The 26,599-nt window shown below is 37.1% G+C and overlaps 1 protein-coding gene across 1 annotated transcript in view; it reads right to left on the bottom strand.

Annotated features, from left to right (window-relative positions):
- Window positions 1-13,278: 13,278 nt before the first annotated feature.
- Window positions 13,279-26,599, bottom strand: part of DCN (decorin) — a 38,797-nt gene continuing 25,476 nt past the window's right edge. Inside the window, exons 4-8 of the mRNA XM_066549819.1 lie at window positions 22,127-22,340; window positions 21,826-21,939; window positions 20,563-20,656; window positions 16,618-16,756; window positions 13,279-14,792 (exon numbers count right to left, since the gene is read on the bottom strand). Coding sequence (XP_066405916.1) covers window positions 14,598-14,792; window positions 16,618-16,756; window positions 20,563-20,656; window positions 21,826-21,939; window positions 22,127-22,340 — 756 coding nt within the window. The 3' untranslated portion in view covers window positions 13,279-14,597. The remainder of the gene's footprint in view (window positions 14,793-16,617; window positions 16,757-20,562; window positions 20,657-21,825; window positions 21,940-22,126; window positions 22,341-26,599) is intronic.

The raw sequence follows: 26,599 nt of genomic DNA, 5'->3' as shown, positions 1-26,599 counted from the left end.
CCATATGAAGTGAACAATGAGGTTTCTCCTCTGATCACTCAGAATTTAAACTAAATATTACTCTCAAGATGAAATTAAGGTTAGCTCATTTTATTTGGCTACCTGCAGCAGGGGTTAAGAAACCTCCATCAAGGCAAAAGGCTTCCATGGACATCATGCAGCAAGCCACTTAATTATAAAGAGGCAACATAGTGTTTCTACATGATGTTTTCTATGTCTCTAAACAGTGAATATACAGCCTATTAGCCTATATAGAGTGAATATACAAAAATATGATCTTGGCATAAATCTCCAGGAACAATTAGTTAAGTATTTCTGTAAAGTTCTGCAGCATTTTGAAAATATTACTGAAGGCTGACTCATATTTAATGAGTTCCACTAAAAACAATTCAGTTCCAGGTTCTGAAGGCTGTAGGTGCTTATTTTTTCATCTGAAAACTTCCATTCCTCCTAATTGAAATTTTATTTTTTCAGTCTCTACACTGGACTTACATGTTAAATGGAAAGTGTTAGACCACATACTATAAGCATTGCAAAATTTGTGGTGATCCAAATCCTTCTTTTCCTTTCTCCTAAAAAGGAAATGCCAGCTATGGAAACTTACAAAAATGGTAACAGTGTTACAACCTATTAGCAGACCGCAACAGATATTTTTGTTGAGCACAAATCTTTGTTTTTGTCCTTCTGAAAGACTTCTCACTGTTTTGCTTCAAACTTGACAGCGTCTGTATTCTTGTAGTGTTATCCTCCTCTCTGTTGTTTTTCAGACTGGTTTTGATTTGATTCAAATGGTCAACAGCAAAATTTCTTTGAGTTGATCCAAAGTCTGATCAAAGCTTTTTTTTGATGATGACTAAACATGAAGGCAAGATTCTGTTTTTAAACTAGACTCTTTAATATATCCTGTATGTTTTGTCATAGCATTTAAAATCTACTGATCCATGTATAAAAGAAAATAAGGTGGCCTTGGAGCATGAGACAATTCAAATTCTTTACGTTATTCCTAACGTAAAGAATTCAAGAGTATCTCAAGGAGCTGTTATATTTGTGAGTAAGTTGTGGTTACATGTAAAAATTATAGAGAGCATCTCTGTATTTCTGTATTGTAAACAGTACAGATAATTTATGGAAAAGGAAGAGTTGGACTTCGCCAACTTGGTTAGTTCACCACCTATTATTTGTATATGCTAATGTTGTACCAACTTTGTACAACTGTTGTACCTGCTTTGAAAATCACTGGGTGCTAAACACCTTCCCAGAATCTTAGCATTATCAATGTCTGTTTGCATTCAGATCACTACAGATTAAGGTCAGAAGAGATGTTAAATCATCTGGATTCTGCTGTACAATGAGAATATAGCATTTGGCTGTCTGCTAGTTCAGGTGACTCTGGACTTGAACAGATCCACTAAGTCATAAATCATCTTTGCCATGATGGTGGGACAGTTTTGGGAGCCACTTAACATGCAGCTTTTAAAAACACTGCCCATTGTTGTCGCAGACATCTTTTTATGAAAATCCTTCCTTGAAGTTCTTTTTCCTCCTGAGAAACTGAGAGACCTCAGGGACAAAATGTAAACAATGGTTGTCTGCTGCTGTGGAATGCATCAGGTGCATCTGTGATTGGTCTCATGTGCTTGTGTGTAATTAATGGCCAATCATGGCACAGCTAGCTCTCTCTCTGCCCGAGCCACAAACCTTTGTTATTCATTCTTTTCTATTCTTAGCCTAGCCTTCTGATGAGAACTTTTTCTTCTATACTTTTAGTGTAGTTTGTAATATGTATCATAAAATAATAAATCAAGCCTTCTGAAATATGGAGTCAAATCCTCGTCTCTTCCCTCATCTGAAAACCCTTGTGAATACCGTCACACATTGTCATTTCTAAAATGAAGCACCTTGCACAAATATACTGCAACTACAGAAGATGCTTTTGCCAAAATTAAAACCTCTTCAGCAAGTAAAGTTTGATAGATATCTATTATATCATTGGCTACCTATTAGTACCCATTTTGAAATTAGCTGCCACTTAGTTCATTACCCCCTGAATGCTGTATGAAATTTTTGCATTATTTTCCCTAGGACTGGTGGCAGATTAATAGCCTTGAGGTAAAGACAGCATTTACCTATTTAAAATCCATGAATAGTAACACCACATCAGTGTTCTGGTATTCCCATGTTCATGAAAATGGACTGTAAATGACCAAACAACTCCTACAAGTCTTCCTGAGATGTTTAAGTACAAACTATTGTGACAACCAAATCTAAAAGTAATTCTCACTAACATTTTTGTTGGGTTTTTTTCCTTTAGAAAGAACGTGATATAATAAAAGTGCATCAGTCTGAAAAAGCAGATCTACTCCTTTCCAAATGCAGCAAACAATGATTATTTTTATTCATATTCCATTGCTAACCATTGGCTTGTGTCTCTTTAGTTGTAGTAAAGATAGATATATCTACTGTATATATGTATAGTAGGAGTATAATACTATTATACATAAGATTACTAGAATTTCTTTTCCTCATCAAAATCTCCATCTTCTTCCAGCTATCTTCTGCCATGCTATCTGTGGATCTGTCACTGACATATTCAGTGCAACTGCTTTACTTTTTTTCCTTATTAATAATATGTACAGGGACACATTTAATATTAACCTTTCTCTTTTTTTCTTCATGTCTCATCATTTTTTTCCCTTCATCTTATAGTATACTCATCAAGTGAAATAAAGCAAGTTATGGTTAAAACTGGCCTTTTTTGGGTGTTATATCAAGAAACAAGAGGTATATGAAGAGGTATTTTTATTCTTACAATTTTTTCCTTCCAGAGAAATTTGTTCATCCTTTTCCTGTTTGGAGACATAGAGCTGCTCTGAACGAGTTGGCTGGAAACATGCTTTTGGCCATATTAAATGGTCAGCTTTGGCAACCACAGATTCCAATCCAGTGATTTAATTGTCTTTATTTTTATCAGGAGATCCAGAGTGGATTAACCTCATGCTGTATAAAATGCTTTTTGACTTAGGAATTGTGCAGTGTTGAGAAACTCTACAAATGCTTTACTACACAGCCACATGGCACTGCTAAAAGCATCTCACAAAATCAGATTTTCCATTCAAAAAGCTACTTTTTTTTTTTTTTAATTTACTCCACCTTATATCTCACTAAGATTCCCTCCACCTCTCTGCAAGATGCAGACTATCTATTATTATAAATAGTGTCAGATAAGTGATGAATCTGACATTTTGGTCCTGGGAGACAGCAAACACAGGTGTCTACATGTGTGATAAGAGTCCAGCTACTGCTCAAGATCAGTGGGGATGTAATAAACACTGTGAAGCCTGGGGGGTGAGTCAATTGTCAACACAGACACTATAACAGTATTCACTTACCTAAAGGTAGGCATCCAGCATTATTTGAGAGGCTCTCAGGTGTCCAACTCACCTGTATAGATTATGGAAGAGGACTTTAACACTTATGCCCTTTTCAAATGGTAGCTGATGGCAAAGCAATGAACTTTGCCACAATGACAAAGCAGTGCTTAATAGCAAGACATCTGCATTTAGGCAGTTGCCTGTGGTCAAGGGGTCAAGTCAGACCGTGCAAGGACATGCAACTGCTCTCTGAGGTACCCTGGGCTGCACAGCACAGCCAAGGGGGTCTGGCTACTGTGAGTCAGGATTTTGAGGAAATCTGTCCTGAAGTAGCAGCAGGACGCCAGGCACATATAAGCAATCCAGAATGATATTAGACCCTTATCTTTTGCAAGCTAAATTGTGCCCTTGGAGCTTCAGTGCAGGAAATAATCAATATCCTAAGTAATAGCTCCACTTTGTGTAAACTGTCTGAATAGTATTCTCCAGCAATTTTCTCCACAGTCTTCTCTTAGCTGTGTATTCAGCAGAATATCTGCAATGAAATGTCACAAAAGTAGAGACAAGCAAAATGGGATGTACAAGAATGGAAGCAGCAATGACCCACAGGTATTTTCCATTTTCTTACCACCTCTAAAAGTCACAATAGCAAAAAAAGCTAAAATAAGCAATTCACTGAAAGGTCAAATAAAAACTTAGAAGACAGTTCTCTTATTCCATTAGACCATCCCCTGCAGCCTCACTGATCAATTTTCTTTTTTTCAGTCAAGAAAAGCTTTAAGTATATAAGTTGTATACATTGGAAAGGAGAGAAACTGATAAAGACATTTTGTGTCACACATAAACTTATTTTGACTGGACACAAATGTGTTTAAGGTCTAAGTTGATCTCCATCCAACTCAAGCATGGCCCAGCTGCACTTTTTCCCTCATGCTGCAATGTTTTAAGGAGAATACAGCATTTCCCAATTAAACTTGTTCGCCTCCCATAGATTTCAGACCTCTACTTAGACTAACTCTTTTTTCTTCATCTTGTGTTTTGTCAGACTTCAGCAAGCACCTAGTTATTGTATTTGGATAATTCAGTATCTGTATATTTTTATAAATGTGTGTCTGTTTGTTAAATGGTAAACTGAATTGGATCAAAACTGGAATCAACATCTGGCCCTTTAGCTTCCCAGTAGACCTTTTAATGCTTCCATAATATTTTAATTTTTATATATATATATTTAAATACATAAATACATTATGCTACAAAACAGAACAGCATTTTGAAAGATGCTGCATCTTTTGGAATAGTGATAGAGAGCTAACCCAGAGGGAATGCCTTCCTTTCTCTCTTCTCAGCTGGGTTGGAATGGCTTCTGGGTTGTGAGTGTGGAAAGTAAAGTGCTGCAATCAAATACTGTAACTCTTCCCAAATCTCAGTCAGATCAGAATGCCATATTATCAGCATTTCAAAGATATAAAAACACAGAGATAAACTTTACCATGAAGGATTGCAGAAAGCATTACAGCTGACTAAGAAAAAGTAAGGAAAGCATTCAGATAACAGGGAGATTAACAGCATTTTCAATATTTGGGTAGATAAATGCAAAATATTAATGTCACAAAAAAATTATTGTATAAAAGGAAATTGTTGACTTCTCTCTTCTTTAGACTTTACTTAGACTAGTAAATCACATAATGTCCCTGAAACTGGCAAGTTATTCTTTGCAGTATTTGTATTCCAGAATAGGTTTTTGCATGATTCTAGCCTGAACTAAACAATTCCCAGCCAGGATTTGGGAGTTATCACTCTCAACAGAGAGCTTAAACTAAGCCACTGTGCTTCATGAGGCAAGAAAGCCTTACAACAGAGATGGGACTAAGTCGTGTTCCAGGCTTCAAAAATGGCCGGATTTCACTTAATAACAGAAATGTAGCTTTAGACTCTAGAATATAACCTAAACCATCAATAGGAAATTAGATATTCAGGTCCTAAGATTTGCGGACATACCCTGAAATAATTTTATCAAATTATAATTTCATGATTTCCACCATTTTCCCAAAATTTATGAGTGTGTGTTGTGTGCATGTGTGTGGTGGTATTTATATACACTTTTGCCTTGCACTGAGGTTTTGAAGAAGATACTATGGACTATTTTTAATTTTCAAAGGAGAAACAAATATGCTTGAGAAACAAGATCTGATTGAAAGATTTAGCAGAGGAATAATATTTAAGTGGAAAAGCTGGTTTCACATAGAACTGCTGACACAAACTTAGCCACAGGAGTACCAGTGAGCAACACTATAATTTAGATTTTCTTACCTCATAGATAGCTTCTAGATAGACACAGATAATATAACTACTCAGTTGTGATATAGCAAACCCATTGCTCATATTCAATTTCATGAAAATGGAATGAGAGTATCGCATATTTGTAATAACTTCACTCATAAAGGGAAGGGTTTTACACTGTGTTTTAGCAGTTAAATCTTTGCCATTATTATGGACCTTTTTACACAACCAGAATTGAATAACTCTGAGACCCATCAGATATGTGTTGTCTCAGAATGGATACTCTTCCAGGGAGCCCACACGAGGGCTGCTCTTTCAAGCAAGTAGGCAATAGATGTGCAGGTTATGGCCCACAATATTTTGATTCAAAGCTTGGTGAAGGGAAGAAGGTGTTTGCTTTACCAATTAGCAGGAAATCCTTCTTCTGAAAGCCACCGCTAATGACTTGTCACATACATCAAAACATTTTTAGGGAAGTGCCTTCAAGGTTTTGGAGAACAGGGTTTGGGTTCCTAATTAACTCAGATGATGCAGATTTTAGTCCAGCCTCATCAACATTCTCCAGCCACACTGCCTCCACCTCCTGTCCAGCAGCTGTATTCCAGCGGGATCCCAGTCCTAGCTCTGCTCTGGGCATGCTGTTCCTAGTTTTGTACCTGGCATTATATCATTGACTGGCAATCTGAGCTTGACCTTGAGCCTACCCTCTCAGGGGACATCTGTTACAGCCACCCAAACAGCTTTGCTGTGCTTCATGGGGGACTGTGACACTGCTCAATCCTGAGGCTGCTCCATGCCTTGTGTGACTGCTGGCTCCCAGCTTGCCTTCTCCTCTAGCAGAGATGCTCTCTCCTGCTGAAACCCAGCTGTAAGCTCAGGGAAAAGACAAGGAATTGAGCTTAAATGCACTTCTTGGACAATGAGTGGTGGAAATCTAGGTGGACAGAGGCTGTGGAAGAGATGGTCATGGCAGCAAGAGCCCACTGGTGTACCCAGGGCCCTGATATTGCATTTGGAGCCACAGAATGGCTTGGTTTAGAAGGGACCTTTAGAGATCATGTAGTCCAAACTCCCTGTAATAAGCAACACTTTCCATGAGGCCAGCTTGCCCAAAACTCAATCCCACCTGGCCTTGAACATTGCCAATGAAGAGGCAGCCACAGCTTCTCTGAGCAACCTGTTCCAGTGTCTCACCAGCCTTAATTTAGGGAAAATCTTTCTCATGTCCAGGCTAATTCTACCATCTTTCATCTTAGAACCATTGCACCTTACCCTGTCACTACAGGCCATGGTAAAAAGCCTCTGTCTTTCCTATAAGCCTTCTTTATATAGCAAAAGGCTGCAATAATGTCTCTCCTTAGTCTTTTCTTCCCCCAGAACAGTTCCAACTCTCTCAGAGTTTCTTTGCAGGAGAGGTGCCCCAGCCCTCTGACCTTTCTTGTGGCTGTCCTCTAGTCCCACTGCACCAGCTCTTTCCTGTGCTGAGGACCCCAGCACTGTATGCATAACTGCAGGTGTGTTCTTCAGGGACGTGGAGAAGAGGAGGAGGATCAGCTCCCTGGATTCCCTGATGGCCATGCTGCTTTTGATGCAGCCCAGGATATGTTTTGCTTTCTGGGCCACAAGTGCACACTGCTGGTTCACATCCAATTATTCATACATCAGTATCCCAAAATCCTTCTTTGCAGGACTGGTCTCAGAGTATTCATCACCCAATCTGCACCAATGCTGGGATTGCTTTGATCCCCATGAGGTTCACATATGTTCATGTCCTACATGCTCTCATACCAGCCCAGAAGCTGTCCATGAGGTAACCAAGGGGTAGAAAGCTCTTTTATCTCAACTTCCTCACTTAAAAGGTGAGGGAGGGTGGAGCTGGGCTGGAGGCATCCTCAGCTTCCTCCTCTGTAGGACAGAGCTTTGGTAAGTGGGACATGTCTTCTTCAATTCATATTTCCAAGTTCTGCAGAATAAGCTAAAATCCTTGTGCTGTTGCAGTTTTTTTTCATAGTGTGAGACCGTTCCCACTGTCTAAGGTGTAGGAAACATGTTAGAATCCTGTGTGTCAGAATTCTAACAAGGCAGTTCAAAGGGAATATTGCCACTTCATTCTAATTTAGTCCTTTGACAGCAGTAAGGAGCTAATATATTTGAGTTTTTCCATAACAATCCAATTATCTCTATCTGTTAAAGAGAAATTCACACAGTCTTCTCTATCTGTCTGCAATCTACACATGCAGAGGCTCCCCTGTATATAAAAGATTGGCATGTCTTTAAAGAATTTGGTGCTGAAAATGAGCAGTAAAGGATAGAAATCTAAAATATAGCCAAAAGGCTAATTTTTTGCTTCATTTTCTTGATGGCATGATGGAATATTAAGTCACTTGAGGTTTAGGATCTCTCAGTCTCTCTCTGTTAGCCAACATTTCAAAGTCAGTGCTTTGTTTCAAGAATTCATTGCAATGTATCCATGTTTTTCTTCCATGTTAGAATGATGTGTAGGGACAAACCTCTGAAGGTTTATTCTCAGAAGGGAATATGAAATGCTTTTGAAGCATTTCAATTGTCTAGAGTTTCTAGCATAGGGAAGCAGTAGTTACAATTATTCTGTCTTTCATGTTGAGATTATTTTATGCATCTTGAAATTTCTTTTTTTTCTGCACGCTGGAATTTGGTTTATTCTTTACAAGCTTTTGATTTCTGCAAAGATTCAATACCTTGAAATTAAAAGATTAAGGGATTCAGCATCAGAATGCTACATGATTAGCTTTAATTGGTTCTGAGTTTTTCCTGCTGAAAGGGCTTTCTAACATGTGCTTAGTAGCAGACACATGGTCCCTATTTTCCATGACTTTAGGGATTTGAACACTTTCAAAAATTACTCTGTAGAGCAGGACTAACCTAATTAATCTCAATTAAAGTCTTCATCTGGAAACAATAATGTAACTTGTATAAACTTGTAGTTTCAAAAATAGCAACAAAATTCTTAAAGCTTTTTTATTCAAATATAATATATGCTTTAATACACTAGTTGAAAATGAGTAAAAGGTGTAAGTATGATTTATCATAAAACATTTCAATGCTGGTTAGACAATAATATAAAGAGTTGGAAAAAATTTGCTTGATTTCATGTTAAATATGAATGGAAAAAGTTTTGTAAATTGTAATAATTTGTACGGAATCACAATTGGAAGGGACCTTGAGAGTTGCCAGGGCAATTTAGAGCAGGTTGCACAGGAACTTGTCCAGGTAGGTTGTGAATGTATCCAGAGAGGGAGACCCCACAACCTCACTGGGCCACCAGTTCCAGTGCTCTGCCAGCTTCAGTGTAGAGAAGTTTTTCCTATGCTGAGATGAAACTTCAGGTGGTTTAATTTATGGCCACTACTCCTCTCTCTGTCACTGGGCACCACTGAAAATAGTCTGGCACCATCACCCTGACACCCACCTTTGAGATATTTACAGGTGTTAGTGAGATCCTCTCTCAGTTTGTCCTCTCCAGACTAAACAGGCCCAGCAGCCCCAGTTTCTCCATATAAGAAAGATTCTCCAGTCCCTTAATCCCCTTTGCAGCCCACCACTGGACCCTCTCCAGTAGCTCCCTTTCTTTCTTGTCCTGAGAAGCCCAGAACGGGACACAGCACCAGGAGTGGCCTCATCAGGGCTGAGCAGAGGGGCAGGATCATCTCCCTCAGCCTGCTGCCCACACTCTTGCCAGTGCACCCCAGGATACCACTGACCCTGCTGGCTGCAAGGGTGCTGCTGGCTCGTGGTCACCTTGTCACCCACCAGGACTGCCAGGCCCATCCTTGCAGAGCTGGTCTCCAGCAGGTCAGCCCCAGTCTGTGCTGGCACTTCGAGCTATTCCTCCCCATGTCCAGGACCCTGAAATTGCCTTTGTTGAGCCTCATTGGTTTCTCTCTGCCCAATTCTCCAGTCTATCAAGGTCCCACTGAATGGCAGCACAGCCTTCAACTGATCAGCCAACAATCCCCCCTCCCAGTTTTGTATCATCAGTGAAATTTCTGAGGGTACATTCTATCTTTTCATCCAGGGAATATCCAGAATAAAGCAGTACATATTCCACTGTCCATTCTGCAAAAATCTATTAACAACACTATCCCATCTATGAATTAATATTTTTGCATCTAAACAAAGTATCATGCCATTTATGACTAGAAATCATAATAATTTTCAAGTATTCACCTTCTCTCCTTCTGGGAGTGAGCCAAAGGAAGTACCTGGGACAATTCCTGGCATGAAAAATTCCTGGATTGAGGTGTTTTAGACAGTTCAGAATTTTTTTGTTTTAAAACAGCCTTTTGTATTTAAAGAGTTAATGTCTTTTTTTTTTAATTATTTTTTAGTTTACCTTCAAAATTGATGCCCATCTGTATTTTTTCAGCTCCTGTGAGTGAAACTATTAGAGCTATTTGTGTGGCTAAGTGTTTGCAGATGCAAGATGCAAGGCCTACAATTATTGCTGCTTTTCAAAAGCTTCTTCACTGTGTTTCATGCTTCACTGTGTTTCAAGAAATACTTGTGGATATAGAAACACAACCATCGCTGCTTCTCATCACACTGTTGTAATTTTGTTATTAGTTTTCTGCTATAGTCTAAAAAGATGTGTGAAATATATAAATAAATATATAATTAGGACAATAAGATTTCTCATAGTTTTTTTCCATTGTTTCTCCTGCAGATTTAAGTCCAATTCAAGCAGGCAGTAACAGAGCATTAACATTCTTCTGGTCTGCTGACTTAAGACACCCACATAGAGGTAATCTCCAAAGCTTTCAAGCAGCATAATGTACACACTGAGAAAGAAAACTGCCTGACAAAGCAGTTATGAAGAAACCACTTCTTTAAATCTCAGAAAGGAAAATGTGGTGTTTAACAGGCAGGGTAAACAGCCTTCAGTAGTGCCTGTATCCAGACTGATCCTCTTATGGCACAGTAACAGCCCTGAACTTCCAGAGCAGGAAGTAGGGCAGGAGGCCAAAGGCTGGTTTGTGTCACTTAAAATGCAGCCATTGATGAGTCTAGCTGTTTGAGTGTTTGTGTTGAGTGTAATCCAAACAGCTACACAGTTTTTGTGCCTTTTCAGGACACCACAGAAACTTTGTTCTTTTGCAGATGGAGCTGCAGGAGCATTTTTAAGATAAAGTTTTATGTTAAAAATTATCAACTATTTTGAATTTCACAATTTCATTTTGAAGATGAGGCAGTTAATATTGGAACCTCTATCTCACAGCCTATATTTCCCTTCAGTGCTCTGCAAATTGTCACTAACATGACTCTTTAATTTATTTTCCTTTTTCTTGAATGAACTATTTTCAGCTAAATTAGGGCAACTCTTCAAAAAAAAAAAAAACAACAGAAAACACAGATGTAGGCAAGTCTCTGAAGCAAAACTGACTTCAGAGCAACGTGTGCATACAGAGAGAATGAGCAAAAACACATCCTTGTTCAAAGCAAGTGTATTTGATTGTGGGTGTACAAAAAGACTATTGATATCACAGCTCTGCATCTCTGACTTAATAAAAAGAGAAAACCAAAACAACAGAGTATGTGAATTTAAGTACCCTCTTCTCATAAAGCTTCATAAACCTTTTTCCTTTTGGTTTTCTCTAGTTAACAGTACCTTTGGTGCTGTCCTTCTGTGACACTAGATGGCACTTCAGAGTAGTGGTGGGATCAGAAAGTCTGTAATCTTTTTAATTGTTTTGCATATGATATTAGAAATACATTAAGTTAATGCTTGCTTTGAACAAACACAATTTTTCAGCTTTTTCTTGTTTTTTACACATGAGTGAGTGTGAGGTAGAAATTGTTCTCTATTTTCAAAAATATCTAACATAAGCAGAAATAGATTATATCAGAGACATTCACTAGAAGCTTAAAAAAACCCCCAAAAAAACAAAACGAAAAAACTCAACCAACCTCCCCCTCCCCCCCCACAAAAAAAGGCCCCCAAAACCAAATTATGGGCCAAAGACCTGTTACCAGACCTTGTGCTTAGATAATTTTAGAAACAGTTTGTGGAGGCAATTGAAAAAATGTACAGTCTTGGAAATGAGAGCAACACACTGATGGCAAGGATTTAAGAGCTGGTCCTTTCCTAGAAATGAAATTAGATTTAGTGTCATTTATACATCAGCAATTGAGTATATGACAACTATCCATAACCTGGTGCACTGTAGGAGAAACCAGATTAAAAGATGGCCACACCCTTGTTGGCAGTCAGGGATGCTTTAGGCTGCACCAGGAAACAAGGGTATTAATTATTCTTTATGTGTTTTGAGTCCAACAATTGTGACCATTTACTGTCTTCATACTTTATGAAGAAGTTGAGGATGCACTGCAAGGCCCAAAGGCTTTCTACTTTAGTTCTCTTATTTCTTTCCACGCAATTGTTTATACATCGTTTGTGTTTGTTCCTTTTCTTTTTTTTTTCCTTGTTTTCCTTTCCTTGTTGTGTTTTTAAGTGGAAGAACCATCTGTTCTTTATTTATATGAAGAGCAGTTTTGAAAGTATTGGGCTTCCCACTGCTTTGAAGTCTCTGCAGATGCTGTGAGTGGATAGAATCCCATCAGTCAAATATTATTGGTGTGGCTGCACAACTTATGGAAAACCAACAGTGTGCTTACCTTTCAAATTTGTCATGATCTTGCTTAGGTCTCTTGTTACAGGATTTGCTTGTTTTGTTTCATTGAGAAAGACTGGGAACCAGGGAAGTCCTGCTATCTTTGCAGCCCTGGGTTGTTAGAAGGGAATGTATTTTATGAGAAATAACTTATGCTTTAGCAGCAAGCAGCAAGCTTGATAGGGGACCTATCGTGAGTATGACAGAGGAGGACCAGACTCAGATATTTGCTTCTGGACTTGTTGAAGTTTGTTCTAATTTGAAACAAAAGCCTTAGCATGTGAGATGTTAAAACTATGGATGGAGAAATGGAGAGTTTGTGCATATGTTTACATGACGCTTTATGTAATTGTTGTTATTTTTTGTGTGAATATTTTTCTGTAACGATGTACATACAAACTCTGTGGAATTTTTCAGGCTAAGACAATGCCTTTGTTCTCTCTTGAAATGCCAATGCTTAGTTTTCTGCATGAAGTCTCTGTCTGCACAATAGTCAACATCCAACCAAGAACCAAAAGGAAAAAAATAAACCATAACTGATGATTTTCTGGAGTGTTTTCCCTCCTGTGACAAAAAGATATCATATACTGTTTGTTTTATTTAAAAATAACTCTCTGAAAATGTGAAATGCAGAAGAAAAACAGATATAAAGCAGGGAAATCATTGGCTACTATATGAAGAAGATAGCTCAGAAGAGTGCAAACCTGCTTTTTCTGTGTAGTGGTTATAGTGAGTCATAATTGTTTCCAATTATTTACTACTGAATAAATGGCAGCTATAAAAAGACTATATTTGTTTGCTGCTGAGAAAATACCCGTGAGAGTCAGGCATGAAAAAGTTCCTTGAGGCGAAAGAATTTCACGCAACTTATTCTTAGCTATCACCATGCCAAAGATGTTCAATTTTCAAGACTTATTTAAAGTTCTGACATACGTATGTTATTCTATCAAAACAAAAGAAGAAAGACAAACACTTTGGAGTTTGCCTGTATTACATTATTCTTTAATATAAATGACATATAAGTTTTACAAATTAGAGAGATTGACTTTGGAGTATTAAGAGTCTGCAGAAGGTTCTTTTCAGGTGATGTTTTTATTGAGTATATGTTTAGCTTTGAAGATTGACAGTAGATATGTGCAGCCTACCTTTGATGTGCTTGCTACCCACTGGTATGGGTTGAAGAATCCCAATTTACAGAGGGCTCCAAATCACTCTAAATAGATACAGCTACAAATGATGTCCCAACAATGTCCACAATAGCAGCTATTTCACTTCATCTATTTCTATAATTATGGTTTTGCTTCTATAGTCAAAATTCCACAAATTTGTTGGACAGAGGAGCCTGCATATCTCTACTTCACAATTAATTCCTTTTTTAAAAAACCAAAACCAGTAAAGGATGCTGATAAATGTAAAATGAAGAACAAGTGAAAAGTGAACTGCTATGGGTTTTTTTTAGATAAATACATGGATTGATAACAATTACTAAACCCTTATACCATACTCTGCAAGGCAGTACAGTCATAAAAACTGCTCTTCTGACTAAGGTGAGAAGGATTTGCTCTAGAGAAATTTAGTCACTGAGCTCCAGATATAGGTTACAAGTTTTTTACTGCAGACTACTCAATATTTTATTCACTAGGATGATGTTAGGCTAATTCTGAATAGCATTGCTCTAGAAAAATGGCAAACTTTAAAGAACTATGTGTACAATACAAATTTATTTATTTTATTTTTTTCAAAAATAATGACATTAGCAACAACTTTATTTGCCTCTGCTAAATAGATACATTCAGAATTATCTTATAGTGGATATTTTTAAACCTCCAGGGCTTGAAATAAATTTAAAGGAGGCAACTCTTACCTTCTCAAGTCTCAAGATGATTTGAGAGTCTTTTTTCCCCTCTGCTATTTTTCTCTGTGTGTGGCTATAAAAATAACCTCAATCACTGTCTTTTTTTTTTTTAATAAATCATAACTTGACAAATATTTACTCTGAATTTCATATACAGTGGAATCTGAAAACCTGCAGCATTCAGCAAACTGAAAAATGCCACAGAAAGCATGCTGGAAAAGAAGGCTGAAATAAGTCAGTTTAAAGCACAGTGGGCAATTCTTATTGATGGTATGCTCGCTCTTGTACATCTGTTATGTCGCATTTATTCTACATCAATGGATCATCTCCACTTTAAAGTGAAGTTTCTGGCATTTGGCGTTAATTGTTAGCAACGGTTTTTTGAACAGGCCTATGAGGACAGACACTTTAGCTGGAACACAACTGACCCCCATCCCTAGAGATCTATTTGTAATTCCCAATCTGTACTGCGGAGCGTTCGTGGATACACCGGAAGGCAGAGGGCTGGATCTCCCAGTACTGCACGGGGTTGCTGAAGAGGCTCACGCCGGAGTAGCTGGCCTTTTTGGTGTTGTAGCCAAGGGGGCAGAAGTCGTTGATACCAATGGAAGCAATTTTGTTGTTATGAAGATAGACCACCTAAAAAGCATACAAGTACTGAAGTGAGAAATTGAGCTATCACAGCAAATAAGAGAAATTATTTCATATTAAATGCTTCATATGCATTTTGGCAACATTATACAAATATGTCTTCTTTCCAAACAAATCCTTGACTCTGTTTACTTTTTGAAATACCTAGCATACACCCAATTGACATAATTTCTACAGAAAGTGCACAAACTGTGCAAGGAATCTGATAATGTGTCACAGACATGTTTTATGAAAAATCCTTTCCTTAGGATTTTTTCTCCTGAGAAGCTGAGAGGCCTCAGGAACAAAATGTAAACAATGATCATCTGCTGCTGTGGAATGCAACAGGTGGATCTGATTGGTCCATGTTGGTTGTTTCTAATTAATGGCCAATCACAGTCCAGCTGTCCGGACTGTCTCAGTCAGTCACAAGCCTTTGTTATCATTCCTTTTCTATTCTTAGCTAGCTTTCTGATGAAATCCTTTCTTCTATTTTTTTAGTATAGTTTTAATATAATATATATCATAAAATAATAAATCAAGCCTTCTGAAACATGGAGTCAACATTCTTGTCTCTTCCCTCATCCTGGGACCCCTGTGAACACCACCACAATAATGTTACTGTCAGCTGGTGGAACTGTAACCAAAAGAGAAGCCAAAGATGTGAAATTATGAATACAGCACTGTGGCTCTGGAGCATGCTCTGTATACTGTAGGAAACACATTCTGTGCTGTTCTTGTGAGCCAGCAAAGGCTTCCTGAAGATAAGGAAAGCCCCATATCTCTCCTGAGGAAGACACCAAGGTTGCCACCATGGCAACATGATGAAGGAGAGAAAGTTAAAAGATACGGACCCTAGCTGGCTCACAGAATGATGTGGCACCTTGGTCACCTACTGAGAATTTTGTTTCTTTCTTATAACCAATGGGCAGTGAATGTGCATGTTAAGTGAATGTAAATATCTTGAAAAAGTATAAAAGCAACATGTTGCTATAATAAATCTCTTTTGAACCCTTCTGATGGAGTCGTGGTACTTTGTGTTGTGTCGTGCTCTTTAACAACATCATACAGAGAATATATTTGATGCTAATTGGTTTCTCTCCAGCTCTAATATTTTCATTCTCATGAGTGCAGCTATACAGGACTCAGAGCCAAAGTAATCACTAATGACAATTTAAAGTAGCTGATGAATATTATTTAGCTCCAGATTCACCACTTCTGGAGAATTTTTCCGAGCAACATGCAGGGGGTAATTTACATTTGAGAGTCTTCATTCTTTGGGAGCTTTCTTTCCTGTAAAACCTTAGTCTGGGTGAAGACAAATTTAAATTGCTCCCAGAGGCAATATTTCTAGATATCTGGTCAAAAGGACCTCAAAAATACTGGTGATGTGAAATGCCTATTTCGTCTATTTGCCCTCCTGATGGCACTGTTTTGTGAGATAACAAAGGAAAGGTTATTGGGAAAGGTTGCAAAACATCACTTAGTAGAAACTAAAAAAAAATCAACAGAAGAAATTATCTTAGAAATTATTTTTGTGCGTAAAGAGGAAACCAAAGTACAAAAATAATCCCATATTTTTGTGGTCCTTCAGACATACAGAGACAACGAATGTACACCTCCAGATCTATACATCTCCATAACCATTTCCGCAAAAAAATTGGAATCAGAGTCTTCCTGTTGTATTCAACATTTCCTTGATAATTCAAGCATTTATGAAACTTGCATCAAGTTAAAAATACTGTGCACATTTCTGTTTAAGAATGAATAAACACACAAATACCACGAGGAAACTTTCAACCACTGCTCTCTGAGAGAGTATGACAAACTTTACCTGTATGTATTTGTGATCACCCAGTCCACTGGGTACTCTGACAAGTTCATTGTTGTTCAAGTGGAGCTCCCTCAGGTGAGGTACATTGTTAAGAGAGCCATTCTCAACTGAAGAAATACTGTTGAAACTGAGACCCAGTCTGAAAAAGTAAAAAAACATAATTTAATATTGAGGGGGAAAATGCTCTGAGACTTCTTAAGAGCTTAATTGATATGAGAATTTAATACAGATAATAAGAGACTTCATGTTAAAATAATTTGCTATGGAGGAGTACTTTTAAAGAAAGCCTTCTTCACAGTTATCTAATAACCTGTCATTCTTTGTGGCTTGTAGCAGTTTCAGAAGTCAGGGCCTGAAACTAGAACAAATTGCAGGACTGAAAATCCTTGCTCAATCTTTACAGCTGAGAGGTTTCCTAGTACTAATTAGCATTACATATAATGCAAATAGTCTTATCATACTAATTTAAATATGGCAATGCTTTCAAACTATTAAATGACAAAGGAGAGTTTCATGAAAGCTCTCACTTGCATCAACATGAATTTACTTCACTTAGAAATCAATTCACAGTTTCCTAGCTAGGATTTGATCATGAAGAATTTTCATTAAAAGTTATTGGAATTAACTTTCTTTTGAATAGGGTATACCAAGATTTAAGATAGCTTGGGGAATTGGATTCTACATAGCAATTCAGTCTGAAGTTCTACAGAATGCTTACAATAGACTTCAGTGATGGGTACTCATAGTGAATGTCTTTGAAAAGATTGGAAAAAACACCTCCATGTTTTGTCAGAGGGCTATAAATTCTTGTTTGACACATATCTAAATATGTGCTCAGTACATATGCAGGTCTACAAGCAGATGTCTCAAACCTGGGAGACCAGTGCCAAGAAAACCAGTTCTGACTCTCATATTAGTCTATTGAAGAAAAATAGTCCCTTTGCACAGTCTTCTAGGGAAAGAATGAAATTATAGGAGTCTGTAGTGAAGTGGACCTAAATCCCAGAAAGAATGAAATGATGTGCAATTACATCTCCTCTAAATGTCTTACAAAAACTCTCAGTCACTTGGGGCTATGCTTACAGATGAAGTCAATATTATTGTGTAAAACAGAGGGTGATTTGGAAAGAATATGGTCTCCATCGCCCTTCCCATAGGAAAAGAAAGGAAGAATTTTACAAATCATTCTTGCTTCATACATTTGATATATTACTTCCTTTCTCATTAGTGAATAAGCAACATTTTCCCAGCATTTCAGTAAATCTCATCCAAGTGTTCTAAATCATTTAAGAGCATCATCAAAAACAAATCTCAAAATTGAAGAAACTCTCAAATAATTTTTCACCTTTTTTCTCTAACATCCCTGCTGAATCATTTCTACTGTGTTTTTGAAAGAAACTTCATGATGCTCAGCACTGTTATTATTATTATGGGTTTAGAATTATAGAATCATTAGGGTTGGAAAAGACTTCTGAGACCACCAAGTCCAAACATTAATGCAGTCCCACCACGTTCACCCCTAAGCCATGTCCCCAGGAGCCACATCCACATGCCTTTTGAACACTTCCAGGGAAGCTGACTCTACCACTTCCCTGGGCAGCCTGTTGAAGTGCCTGACCCCCCTTTCAGTAAAGAAATTTTTCCTAATATCTAATCGAAAACTCCCTTTTTTTGGTTCAATTTCCACTGTTTGAAGCTAGACCATTTCCGTAAGTTTTATTAGAATTTAGATGTTGGTAATATCTTCACGTAATGTGTAAGGATGTGTAATGTGAATGTTCTCTTGGAACTCATTCCTGCATGTAATCAGCAAAGTCTTTTTTGGATTTACGTTCAGAAGATTATTGGTTTTTTACTGAATCACTCAATGAAGGCTTTTGAAAGACTTAGGAATAATTTTACAAGGAAAACAAACAAAAATGACAAATATTGTGCATCTACTAGAATGCAAGAAAACTCAAAAGAGAATGAACAGACATACACCAAGCTCTTGCATTTTACAGTTTAAAATTCCTTAACACAGCCAGAAAAATTACCTGCTTCTCAAAGTTTATTTGTGCTTTAGGGCAGCTATTAGACTGTTAAGCTTGAGTAGGCTTGAACAAGGTTGTCTGACCTTGTCCTAATATCTCTGAAAACTTAGTCATATAAAAAAAAAGCTGGGGTTCTTCAATGGTGGGCTAGAGCTCTTCCGTAGCTCCCTCGTTTCCTCATCTGTCTGTTTTGTTTTGTGCAAGGTGCTCCTTGTTCATGCTCTTCCTTACCTCTCACCTTTGCAAAAGAGCATCTCTGACTATGCTTAGGTTGCCTGCTTAAGTACAGGGCAGAGAGTGCTTTAAAACCTGGAGCCTGCTCTGAGCAGCTCCACATTTCCACATCATGGTCAACAGACTACCTTGTTCCATACACTACAGCCACAATAGGAGCAGCCTAAGCTTAGATATTTTTAGGACTCCATTGGCACCTGCTGTTTAAAACTTTATGTCTTAAGGCAGACTTCGAACAATGTTGTCCATGTGATGCTGCCTGTGGTGTTTTCCAAGTGTGAATGAGAAAAACAGAAAAACTGTGTCATCTGCAGGACAGCTCACATGCCCCACAACCCCCACCTCCAGTAATGTAAATTACTCTCTACCTGAGTAGCTATCATCTTGTTTTGGTTTTGGAAGTTTTCTTCATAATTTCTCTGAAGAATCCTATAATCTATTCTAAGGCTCTGTAATAAACAATAACTGTTTCATAGTCCTCTAGTCCATATTTATAATATTTTTTATTTTTTCATTAAAATCTAGGACAGATTTCTTTTTGAGTCTGTAATGAAATATTAACATAAAACATAAGATGAAATGTCTTAATTTATAAGATCTGGAAAGCTGTTCTAAGCTTATATCTTGGAATTTTCAGATTCAAAATAAGTATTAGGTTACTATATATTTCATTGCATTGAACTGCTGTCCAAGCTACTATAAATAGTTGTAAACTTAACTCCTGTTACTCAGTAATCTCTCTCTGATTTCTATTTTCTACCCTCATTATGACAAGCAGAATGATGAAAATCCATTAATCCAGTAATCTGGTTAGAAGTCTGATTATCAGTCTTTTTAAAAACCATTTTCATAGTAATTTTTTTAATATTAAATTATAAAAATTACTTGTAGTAAAGGACCAGTTTTCTCTGCTACATGTTTTTTTATGTGAATGAATTCACAAATAATTCTATATAAGGGCTTTTTGGGAATTGTCCTTTTTATTGTCCTACACTTAGAGAAACTTATTCAACAACAGTCACAGATTAGCAGAGTAAAGTCACTCTGACAGTAACAATTTTTCAATTAAATTTTATGATTTTTTTTTTCTTAATCATGTTCCTGGACTCATTGCAGACTTGCCTTTCTTGAGAAACAAAGGAACCACTGTTGAAAGAAATTTTGGTTCCCATGTACTTTTTTCCTCATTTTCCAGGCAAACTGCATGAGCATTGCTGTGTTCCAAGAAAACTGCATAAACCAAAGATGGACATGAAATGAAAGAAGCATGATACAATTTTAAAATTCTAATTGTTCTTGTTTGTTTGTTTGGGTTTTTTGGGGTTTTTTGTTTTGTTTTGTTCTGGGTTTTTTGTTCGGCTTTTTTTTGTGTGTGTGCGTTTTGTTCTCTTTTCTTTTCTTTTCTTTTTTGTTTTTTGTTTTTTGTAAATCAAATAAACAGTTGTCCTGAGCATATAGAACTCATAATTGAAAACAGATGAAAAGTTTTGTCAGGAAAATAAAAAAAAGTGTTTGTTCTCTTCAATCACTACACAAATCCTTGGAAGCCTTTCCTGCTAAGTTATGATTATTTCAATGATTCTAATATTCATGAAGGCCAGACTTATGTTTTATAATTGTGTGTGGTGATTGCAATTTCAGCTAATATTTTATGTGAAAAGAAGAAATTAATTCTTACTTTGCCAAGTTAGTGAGTCCAGAGAGACTTTCAGCATCAATTTTGCTGATTTTGTTGCCATCAAGGTGAAGCTCAGTAAGGGATGGAGGAAGGCCTGAAAGAGAGAACACCATCAAATTACTTTTGATTAAACTGGATTCTTATATTTTAAAAAAAATATTTGTACCGTAACAAGACTCTTTCACAGTTGACAAAATTTTATTTCTAAACATGGCCATGAACTATTCACTAAATGAAATAAAGAACTTTCACAATCAGGGAAACTGGAAACAGATAATAACAATTTATTTAGTATGAAATAAGACCAAGCTCCTAGTGTCATTATAAAACAGTTAACTCTTGAAAAATTAAATTCTTCTCGTTTATTAATTCTACCCTTCATGATTATGTAAATGGGACCTATAAAGGTCTCTCACTTTAGCCAGACTATCCATATACATAAATGTGCAAACATGTGCCACCTAGATATTTAACAAGAAACAGCAGTAGAAAATGCATCTGTACGTATGAGGCAAAGTAATTTTAATGTCATTTTAGTTAGGGTGCATACTAGTTTACAAATTCTGTTTATCAGGGAAAAAAAAGACGAAACACATTTTACCTAACTGAGGTCCCTCAAAAGAACATCCAGAACAGGAAATATGGGAAGAAAAAAAATAAAAATCAGTATTATCTCTCAAAAAGTTTTCAGCCATTTCCAAACAATCTCTTGACTGAAGTATGAATAAATTGAATATCATTCCCTCTGTATTAGAATCATTCTCATTTGTTTGTTTTGTTTTTAATAAATGACAATGAAATTGTTCTTATTTTCTAGGAATTTGCAATTAAGGACTTTGAAAAATAGCAAAGATTTCTGTTTTGTTATAGGGACACTATTTTTGGCTTCAAACCCACAGACTTGTGGAGGGCTGATTTTATGCTTGTACAACTTCAGCTAATTCTACATGAGTTTACAGTTGTGTAATGTTAATCAGGCTGAATAACCAGGCTTGGAGGCTGAAAACATTCTTCCATTTTATATTTCAGCTACAAGACAACAAAAGCAAAATAACATAAAATGACATTTCACAGTGCACCTCTCATGAAGCTTCTTGTAACCGAATGACAAAATTTTCTAAACTAATAAAAGTAATCTGGTTTAAAACCAGATACTTTAAGGACAGACTTAAAAAAGCTTTCATAATATCTTTTTTCCCAACTGAGTAGAAGTTACCACATTATACCTGTGCAATTCTCTGAAATACTAATGGAATTTCTTACCCTTTGGGATGCTTGTGATGTTGGTGTCTGCGATACGGATGTAGGAGAGCCTCTTCATGCCCTGGAAAGCTCCGTTCTCAATGCCTGAACTCTTGATTGGATTGGTGCCTAGTTCTGCCAACAAAACATGGTTGTGAGCCGTGCTGCAGTGTTGGTACTTATAGTCTTCAGGTCAAAACTAATTTGGAGGTACAATTTATTGGGGCATTTGTTGCCTTCTGACTATAATCACTGATCAAACTACAAATAGCATCTTAAAAAAACACTCAGTTGTGTTTGTTATAATTTCTCATGCTCATACCTAAGACAATCACTTGATTCAGTCCATTAAACACAGCTTTCCTCAACTTGGAGATCTCATTCTCATGAGCCCGTATCTCCTGGAGAGACTTCGGCATGTTTTCTGGGAGTTCCTTCAGGTTGTTCTTGGACAGGTAAAGTCTTTCCAGTTTCTTCAGAGGAGCAAAAGCTAATGGGCTTATTTTGCTGATTTTGTTGTTGACAAGGATCAATGCCTGTGGAGTAATAATCAAGGAGATCTCAGATGACCACAAGGGAAATTATTTTTGTGGTGAAACATTTTAAAATTATTATTATTATTATTATTATCATCCTCTAGTGCCTTTTGAGGTCTTCTGATGGCAAATTTGGTGAGCTGAAGTAAATATAATGCAGCACTAAAAAAAAAAGATTATAAACTTCTGAAACAGTGAAACATAAGTCCTATAGAACAAGTGCAAGTGTTACCTCATTGCTGGGACTGCAATGCAGCTTCTGTTAGCATCCATAATTTATGTTTAAGAATAAGACAATCATTCCATTTGAAAGCTGGGAAGAACAGGACAGTCACAAAAAAATGCAATTTTTATTTGGGCATTTTTTTCCTGATTTTGTTTGTCCTAAGGATACTGTCATACCTTACCCATCATCGCACAACCCTTCTAATCAGTTTCTCCTGAACAGGAAATTCTATTACTCAATAGAGTGAAGGCACAGCCCAGCTTAATAAAAATATGCATAACTTCACCTCATTACTCTTATTCTTATAAAACAGCACTTACTAGATTTCTGACAAATAACAACCTTTTTTTTTTTTTCAGAGATATAAGCTATCTTTTTGGTAAGAAAAATTTTGTATGGAAGGGGAACAATCTGAAGCATCAGGCTCCAAGTTCCTGTTGGGAATCACGGACCATACGTACTTTGCCTCCCTGTTGGTGCCTAATCCAGTTCTCATAACTGTGATATCTAGACTCAGGGTAACTGTAACATTATCTCTCTATACAGCCAGGGGAGAAAGACCTCCATGAAAGCACTGTTATCTGCAACAGTGTTCTCTGCATGCCTCTGAAATTTTACATTACTTCTGAATCTCATAGATGAATGAACCGTGACACAAAAAGGGAGAAGGTCTCATTACTGTCAGGACATAACACAGTAATGGAGAGTATTTCAGATATAATAGATACTTGAATGACTCATCATTCCATCTGTTTGCAATCTGCTTATCAGATTTACAGTGCTGCATGCTTTTACAGTGGATTATGTAGAATGGGCCATTTAAACATTGATATAATATCTACTTATATTTATTAATAGGGCATCTTTTTTCACCACCTCCATTGTGCTAGCTTCAGAAACAGAAGACAAAAATTGTTGTAAATACTATAGTGAACATCAGAGCATTTTCATACACTTTCAATATTTTCAGAATTACACTTTAGTCTGCTTCTTGGAGGCAAATGGAGTGTCTGACTTATTCCATAATCAGGTAAGTATTAAAACAGTGACAAGACTATCAGCCTCTGTGAGAGCACCTCTCCATCATGTAAACTGGAAAGACAAGTGGGCAGATGAAAATGGTGATATGTTTTTCCCCTGATGGACTCCTCTTGCAGATCACCCTGAGCAAAGCCAGCAGCGTGTACTGGACACAGTTTCACTGAGTGCACGTAAAGCTGAACATAGCTGGTTTCAATTTGGTGTGCTAGCTAGAAATAACTCACATGCAAGAGGAGGTAGAAGAGGTCACCCACAGTTCAGCAGAGTATTTCCCTAACAATAAGCCCATCCCAAAATAAATACGTTGGGCAGTGGAGGCCCTGACACCAACTCTCTTTTATTTGGGCCTGTATGATAAAATGGCATGACAACACATAGATACACATTGGGAGTGGTTTTCTGATTCATGATTACCAGAATTGTGATACAGATGTAGCTTCTTCCCATAGTGAAATTCTGCTACCTGTAGAGTATTAGGACATGGCAATCCAGTTATTTAAAGGTGGTACAGTTGGAATTATGCAGATTAGTCTCTTACATTGTTTTTATTTCAATAATCAAATGTGCTACTGCTAATTACATTGGTCTTTATTAATTTCACCATGTATTTTTTTTGTAATCTCTAAGTCAACACTCAATGAGTTTGGGTTCATGTTATGAGTATTTGAAATTTTTATCCTGTATCTTGTTTTGTACTATGTAACCATTTGTTTCAGCTAAAAGTCTGCCTTTTTTGGATTTCTTTTAAATTAAAAAAAAAGGGCAACAGTAATCACGGCTGATGACTTGGTGTCAAATATTTCGTGAGGGAAATAGGCAGGCATACATTCAGCTAGGCACTGTAAATATTCTGAGTAGTTGATTGCTATATCTCTTCAGAATGTAACTGATACCCCTGACCAAACTCAGATGTTATCTAGGTACCTAGAATTATGCTTTTCCAATGCTTTCTCCTGAATATGTTAATGTTATCCTGGGGAAACACACAGATTTTTTTATTATTCAAACACTCAAGGAGTCTCTCACTTAGAAATTATGGTATTCTATCAAAGGTATGTATAAAGCCACTAATTTCACAGTGGGAACATATGTTTGGTGGCATAAGGTGGGAAAGTAACACAAGCCAGAATTTACAGCTTTTTCTGTACCAGATTATTTTTTCCCACTTAGAGCCCTCTCTGCTAGTCCCTGCTCCCAGTATTTTAAACCTGCATTATTTTTCCATTGTTGTGCAGCTGTAAAGAAGGAAAAATAAACCCACACACTACAGTTTGTAAGAGACATTTTACTGTCTCCCAGAGCAACAACAAATGATGAGGATAACACACCAGTATAGCACCTGGCAAGCCATAGCCCTGGATTCCTTTCCCACTTCACAATGCCTCTATTATATCCCTTACTTAAAGAACTAAGTTATTAGCCTTGCAGCAAGGCTGTTTACTTTCCTCAGAATGTGTCCCGCATGGTTTGCATGTAACAAAAGCTAGACCAAACCAAAATAAAATAAAATTAAAAACTCGGGGGATTTAGAGGTCAATGAAAACAGGAACTAGGGGACAAAAGGCTAGGGAAAACATCTGCAGGCAGTGTTACAGAGGAATGGACCTTAGGCAAAAGCAGGCCACAGGACCAGCTATGCAGAATAAAGTCCAGATGGCATGATGGGACATTACATTCAGTGTGTTAAAGGACATGACTTTTTTGTACAGGGCAAGAAGCACTTGGAGAGAAAAATAAGGGTCATCCTGAAAGTGCTCAAGAACGCTGGAGCCCTTGGTTACAGATACCACTTAGAATGTTGCTGGTGTGAGATAATTTGTCAGAAATGGCATCCTAGAACAAAAGTCACATGAACTGATGCCCTTATTTGAAAATGAAAATCTACCTTCTTCTACACTTCCACTTTTAATGGAGGAAAAAACGATATTTCATTTAGAATAAATATGCTCCCTAAGCTCTAACTTCGTCCCCCTCCCCAAAAAATGAAGCACATCATGAATTCACAATAAAGACTGAGCAAAAAAATGCACAGCTTTCAACATGACCTGGTATGGATACAAAAAATATATGGCCTTAAGAAGAAGGAAGGAAGGAAGGAAGGAAGGAAGGAAGGAAGGAAGGAAGGAAGGAAGGAAGGAAGGAAGGAAGGAAGGAAGGAAGGAAGGAAAGAAAGAAAGAAAGAAAGAAAGAAAGAAAGAAAGAAAGAAAGAAAGAAAGAAAGAAAGAAAGAAAGAAAGAAAGAAAGAAAGAAAGAAAGAAAGAAAGAAAGAAAGAAAGAAAGAAAGAAAGAAAGAAAGAAAGAAAGAAAGAAAGAAAGAAAGAAAGAAAGAAAGAAAGAAAGAAAGAAAGAAAGAAAGAAAGAAAGAAAGAAAGAAAGAAAGAAAGAAAGAAAGAAAGAAAGAAAGAAAGAAAGAAAGAAAGAAAGAAAGAAAGAAAGAAAGAGGCAAAAATGCATCAAGTATTTATACATCAGTTTGTTAGGCTTAGATGTTTCATAGCAATTTCCCATGGATAAGAGAAAACTCAACTTCCATCCTCATTTTCCTGAGATAAAGCTTTTTTCCTTTGTCATGATACAGCATGTAAAATGCACAGTAAACATTGATTCAGTTATAACATTGCACCACTTTATCATGACCAGTAATTTAAGTAGCATTCAGAGTGGAAAAAAAAAAACAACTTTGCTCCAAAGATGACTTCTCTTTTAGTGAAACACTTCTGGTATTTCTGTAGTGAGGAGAAAAATAAAAACCACTGTATGACAGGAATAGACCCTGGCTATGTTGAAGTCAGTGGGAGTCTGGCCATTCAGCTCTCTCTGACCTGGTTTCTACATCAAATATTTATTCCCAACACAAAAAGGAGGATTCACAATTCAGGAAAATTCTGGAACCTTTGTTGGCAGGCTTCTGTCAAAATACACCCTGACAAACTGCAGAGGCAGCGTGTGGCAGCAGGTTGGAATTAGCATAGGGTTGTTCTTCTTGCGGTT

Source organism: Molothrus aeneus, chromosome 5, assembly GCF_037042795.1.
Source record: "Molothrus aeneus isolate 106 chromosome 5, BPBGC_Maene_1.0, whole genome shotgun sequence".
NCBI classification, from domain to species: domain Eukaryota; kingdom Metazoa; phylum Chordata; class Aves; order Passeriformes; family Icteridae; genus Molothrus; species Molothrus aeneus.
The sequence above is the reverse complement of the archived record's forward strand: the minus strand, read 5'-3'. Positions and strand labels throughout refer to the sequence as shown.